The 6,299-nt window shown below is 34.4% G+C and overlaps 1 protein-coding gene across 1 annotated transcript; it reads right to left on the reverse strand.

The window, feature by feature from the left end:
- Positions 1 to 448: 448 nt before the first annotated feature.
- Positions 449 to 2,919, reverse strand: nkx2.5 (NK2 homeobox 5). Its single transcript, XM_058996240.1, has 2 exons — positions 2,458 to 2,919; positions 449 to 1,635 (listed from the first exon to the last, which is right to left on the reverse strand). Exons 1-2 carry the CDS (start codon positions 2,756 to 2,758, stop codon positions 1,031 to 1,033), a joined length of 906 nt encoding a protein of 301 aa, XP_058852223.1. The 5' UTR covers positions 2,759 to 2,919; the 3' UTR covers positions 449 to 1,030.
- Between the last annotated feature and the right edge of the window lie 3,380 nt (positions 2,920 to 6,299).

Below are 6,299 nucleotides of genomic sequence, written 5' to 3' on the forward strand. Positions count from 1 at the left end.
TTATTGTTCATAAAGTCCACCTTGCCCATGAATACTAGATGTTTGGATTTTTTTTTTTTTTTTTTGCTAGTGTTTTATTTCATTATTTCTATGTATTTGGATGAAAGCATAATAATGCACGAACGTGGTTTGTAATATAGCAAAAATGGTTAAAAATAAATTCAACGAAACTTTTATTTACTTACTAATTTATGTATTTATTTATTAACAGCATTACATCCAAAATTCGAATGTTTTAAGAAAAGTGTTAAACCTAGTTGAAAATAATATTGTTTCTTAATTAAATATTTGTAAATGATTGTAATTTATTATTATTATTATTATTATTATTAATAATAATAATAATAATAATAATAATAATAATAATAATAATAATAATAATAATAATAATACTTTAAATGTGACAGCACCACATTTATATATGAAGGAAAAACAAAACGAAACAGCCTTGAAGTCCAAGTACACGCTTTATTTAAAATTGTATTTGCTTTTCTTACAATACATATTTTAGGTCATGTTTTTAGTCGGTCAATGAAATATCCCATATGCATCAGAGCAGTACAGTAGACAACCTCTGACTTTCTAGCTAATAGTGCACCCCACGATATTCTGTCAGCGTTTGAAAAACACCAAACCATACAATTCATCAAACAATCCCAACAGAAATAATCAAATACAGTATCTGTACATTTTAGGGCAATAATACATATTTATATACATTGTTTTCAAATGCATTTGACAGTGCAAAATGTAGACTACTAGTTACACATCAGAATAATCTTTTAAATGTATCGGAATTACAGCACCTTCTTTCTCTGCGGTTTTTTTTTTTTTTTTGTCTCGTGATTTTTAAGTATCTAAACTTTAATTGTCACTTCTCACCAATTTAAGTTTTAAGTTACAATTATTTCTTTTTTTTTAAATGTCCGTTTTTAGGTTCATACCAATTGTTGTACTTTCTATCATGAAAACCTGTGGATTAAACAAACTCCTTCAACACAACTAATGCCATTATCCTAAAAAAAAGAAGCTACCAGGCTCTGATACCATGTAATGTAGATACTCCATTGCCAGGCTGGAAGTGAGACGGTACGTTATTGAAGTCGCCAACACTAAAGTTCATGTAGTTATTGCTGGCTGGTGACGATTGCATGGTTTGCATTGCTGTAGCTGGATAGTTACAGGTATAGTTTGTGTTGCAGGTTGGGTTGGTGTAGTTGGTGAATGTAGGGTAGGCATTATAAGTGTAATGGTTGATGCCAACGTTATACGAAGTACTGTAAGCGGTGTCTCCTATGCACGGTTTGCCATCTCTGACCAGCACGGGCACTGCGATGCGCCTCGGAGGCGGGATCCCAACCATTTCCAGCGTTTGGTCCTGCCGTTGTCTTTTGCATTTGTATCTTCTGTTCTGGAACCAGATTTTGACTTGAGTGGAGGTGAGTTTGAGGACGCTGGCCAGGTGATCCCTCTCGGGGGCAGAAAGATATTTCTGTTGTTTGAACCTTCTCTCCAGCTCATAGACTTGGGCCTGCGAGAAGAGCACTCGAGGCTTTCTCCTTTTTCTTTGTCTTGGGCGATCCGTTTCTTCTGCCTTCTCCTCGTCCTCGGTGTCTTTGTGTGCTGAATAGATTTCTAAAGCAAGTACAATATGTTATTTAATAGTCCTGTATTAAAGTCAATAACAATTATTCAGTGGTCTGTATCAGTCCAAATCAATTACTTTTTAGCTGGCAAAATGCCTATGCAACTGGGCTAATGGGGATGATTTTGTGGAAAGAAATTAAAACCTATATGATACAGAATATCAATTAATATTTTCTCTACTTGTAGTACGTTGATGTCAAACGTTTGATTACAAGCGATTCTTCTCTTTAAATAAATACGTATTCCATTGATTGCAAGCTACTGTTATGTGTGTGGGAGCGTTTATATTTTAATGTTTTTATGAAAAATTGATAAACTATGTCATATAAATGCGCCATAACTTTAAATTAACAACACATAATAATGCTGAATTAAAACTTTAAACCAGCATAGTGTATTGCATTTAGTTAGTTTTCAAGAGCAAAGAATGTATTGCCAGTGTAAACCTGTGACCCAATAACAACAGTACTAATTACTTTATAATACACGTGCTGCTTTTAAATAATACGTTATTGAAGGCCTACATATTCTCATTAAAAAGCACCATATGTATTAAATACTACAATCCATGATTTTAAATTGTGCTGGATAAGTTTTACATACATTTAAATCTGACATACGTTTATCGTGGTCAATAAAGATCACATAAGATAAATCAGATTTAAAAGTTCAGATCATTGGTATAGTCAATATGAACACTGCGGTAATAGTGTATTGTCATTCTATTAAACAATAAATTGTTACTGGTGTACCCAAAAAACGTATAGATAGATATATATTAATAACATTGTGACCAAGAATGATAGTTACCTTTTTTCTTGTTTCCCTCAAATGTGTCCAATTTTGCGTCTTTGTTGACATTCATTTCCAAGAAATTTTTGCCATAAAAGGCATCGGCGTAGTTCAGACAAGTGTTTTTGGTGTCTTTGGTCTGAGCGAAATCTTCATTGAACAGAGAGTCTGCCGACGGAATCTCGGTATACGTCTCCTGTTTAAATGTCGCCAGCATGCAGGATGATACATCCAGAGAAGCCATTTCACTTTGGTTTTGCTCCAGGTTTAATATATCCTTCACAGAAAAGGGAGTTGACGTCATCGGGCTTGGGAACATGGTAAGGAAACCCTGGTAAACCCGAAGAGAATAAATGATCCTCGTGCAATTAACACGGCAAAGCAACCACTAAACCCCAAATCGTGTCTTACAATGAGGGTCTTCAAGAAACGTGCATCTTTCCTGTAAACTTTGTTCGGTGTTGTGCGGGGCTAGATCATGTGTTTTTGGGCACAGGCGCCAAAAGGAGGGGCTTGAGTCTGTTCTTGGTGGTCACAAAAGGTGTAAATAGTTTCCTATTGGTCTCATTTTCTATGATGACATCACAAATCCAAAATTGCAGGTGACCTTAAAAGTATATATCAAATCCACAATTCTTATTAAAGAAATTGTAGCGTTTTCATAGTCGTATTATCCTGTTATCCGTCACATGAATATTTCAAGCTAACGAATGCCTCAATAAAAAAGTGTCATGTAACAAGAAAACCCTGTATGTTTTTTTTAATCAATTAATTTAAAAACTCCGTTGTTGCTTATATATACATAAGCTACTCCAAAGGACCGATTAATGTAGACATGTACTTAACGTGTGAGTTCAGTTTTATAGAAATACAATAATGCCTTTTTTATATATTTTAATTGAAACATAAATCTTCATTTAGATTTTTTTTGTAAGTCTGTTTTATGTCTATATTACTATTCATCCAAATGATCTTTCCCGGAGACGGATTCTATAGTGTCTTTTACTCCTGAATGTTTAAAGAGAGCGATTGCATTTTGACAGTAACATACATTGCAATGAATACGAGTGGAAAATGACAAGCTTTCATTTGAAAACAGTCATTATTGAACTACTGGGGGAGATACTAGCAAACATTCAGACCTTCTCCTCATATGTGTCAAATTAAAATTCGATGACACGTCTGGATGATTTTGTGCATCTAAGTCCTTGAAAGTGCCTGGCCACTTCACTTCTTTAGCCCTTATATTTGCGCACTACATTGAAGTTAATACTGCAAAAGCCAAGCATGCTGTCCAGTATCCCCAGAAGAGACGGTAAGAGTTTACTGAGCAGTCTTTGGGGTATGTTTAAGATATAAGGGGAAACTGGGCAGACTCATGTTGGGAGGAAGCCATCGACATGAAGAGACAACAGGTTGCTACTTCTGGGAACCCGAAACTAGCAGTTACATACTCATGTCTTTAATTGAAAGATGTTGAGTTGATCTTTTAATTATTTGGATGTGATAACAGATTTTTAAGAAGGAATGGTTCTTCAAGAAACGTTTGATGGAACGTTAAATAACAGCCCATACTAAATATACATAATATCCCTAAGAAGCTTGTGGTTGGGGTGAATGGTTAAGGTGGTTGATAGCGTTTGCGCCTTGGACAGATAGCATTTATTGTCCGAGATAAGGCACTCTTATCACGTGAAGTAGCAACATCCGTTTCAATTAAAATTCCAGTTTAAAATGAACAGTAGCTACCTTCTGAATGAGGATTATGCCCTCTGTAACATTTCATAATAATAAGGTATATCAATTCAGTAGAGCATCTTTAACCAAATAGCGTTCCAATTGAACATTTTTAAATCCTCAAAAATGGAAAAGAGAAAAAAGACTAGCAGCCTAAAAACTTCCCACTATAGCACTATACTTCCCACTTTTGAGGAGATCTTGTTGCGAACGGGGCCCTGAGATTGAATTCAGTAATGGCAGTACAGTTAAATATTAGCTGTATTCGGCTGTATACACTCTTACCATGACTACCACCGAACATGGCAAGCCTTGTAAACAAATATCTGTTGACTCTCTTGACGCTAGAGCAGCTTTTGTCGATGCCTATATTTATATGCTGAGTGTATGCAGAATAGATTGGAAATAGAACGCAGTTAGATGGCAGTTCTCATCACTGGTGAAGGGGCTTCTTTTGGGTACAAAACACTGCCAATATTGATGTAGTATTTATACAAATCCGTAAGCATATCTGCGCAGAATTTGACAGCAAATACAAATAATGAAGGTGTTGTAAACAATTGATCAATAAACGTAAAATGTCTTTAATTAACGTGAAATTTAAGACAAATTGCCTACTGGACGGGGAGGCTATTTATAGGTTAAGCGTTTGGAGTTAAATTGTGCGGTGTTTGCTTCAAACTGTGTAATATATACATTGAGAGGTGGACTTAACTATCATTAGAGATGTCATTAATGCTTGTGGAGACAGTTATTGGAGACAGACAGTGTTATCGTCGGTTTTTATCTTTAACAATACATCACATTTAGCACTGTAGTTGAAGAACAAATGGGTTCTTTGTCTTGAACTTCGGGTCGGTGTTTATAGTTTTAAAAGAATATTTGCCAGTGTTAGTCCAGGGATTGACCCTCTGATAAATGAACATTAGCACTTTGTGGGACTACTGAATCAACAAAAGGGCTCCATTGGAGCAATAATTGTTGGAAAAAAGGTAAACATGCAGCGGAGTTAAGGGAAACTGTTTTTTGTCAAGGTGATTGATGAATCTTTATAGTTTTTCTTGCAGCAGACTCGCAAGAACCATAGAGACCCCGTTAACCGCCCAGCCCTGAAATAAAAATACATTCCCTCATTTACAATATTCTGCTATTTCAACAGTTTCACATGCCGCTGTGCAAGCTTTCTTTCTTTCTTTCTTTTTCTTTCTTTCAACTTGTATATTACAGATGTTTTTAAAACACATTTATTCATTTTCTGATTTTTAGATTTTTAATTATTTTTATTTTTAAAATAGGCATATTTAAATTACCAATTTATTTACTGAGGAATGCAATTTCCACTGCTTTCTCGTCTGTTATTTTAATATTATATATAATTATTTCGTTGTCCCTTTATTTTGTATAACTTGCTTTATAGTCATTAATTTATTGTATTAATAAAATCAAATAGATTCTATGTAAGAAAGGGGTAAGCAGCAAACCGATTGTATAACAAGTAATGTGACTTTTGAACTAACGGGAAACTAATTTGTTCTTCGCTATGATTGTATAATTTGTTCATATTCAGAAATGATAGATACATTTTAAGACACGAACTTGTAGAATTTACAATTTTTCAATGTAAAAAACCCCACAGTGAATTACCGCATAGCACATGGTCAAATAAAAATATCATGTTTGCAATTTGCTTTTAATTAGAGATTTTTTTTTTAAAACAGTATTATTTTACTGTTAGTTTTAATAAATAGCTCGTTATTTACCACAAAGGTAGGTTTATTTTATTTTATTTTATTTTGAAGCTAGGACCATGGCATTAATGATGGGTGGAATAAACGACCAACGCTTGTATTATTTTACTGAGCTCAAAACCACAACAGTTGTTCTTAATTTTGTACTGTAAGGCAGTCGGCGTGTGACATTCACATACTAAAAAACAATTGTGTAAACTTGTATTCTTGGAAGTGGTAGAGAGAGCATTCATTTATAATACAATGCATTGGGGGAAAAAACAACAAACTGGAACCTTTCTGTCAAGAAAATCCATGAGCGGGAGCAACTGAATACGTGAATGGTCTAAATAAGCGTGGCTGCTCCCTTTAAAGGAAAAACCAACAATTACTTTC

Source organism: Acipenser ruthenus, chromosome 22, assembly GCF_902713425.1.
Source record: "Acipenser ruthenus chromosome 22, fAciRut3.2 maternal haplotype, whole genome shotgun sequence".
Classification (NCBI taxonomy): Eukaryota; Metazoa; Chordata; class Actinopteri; order Acipenseriformes; family Acipenseridae; genus Acipenser; species Acipenser ruthenus.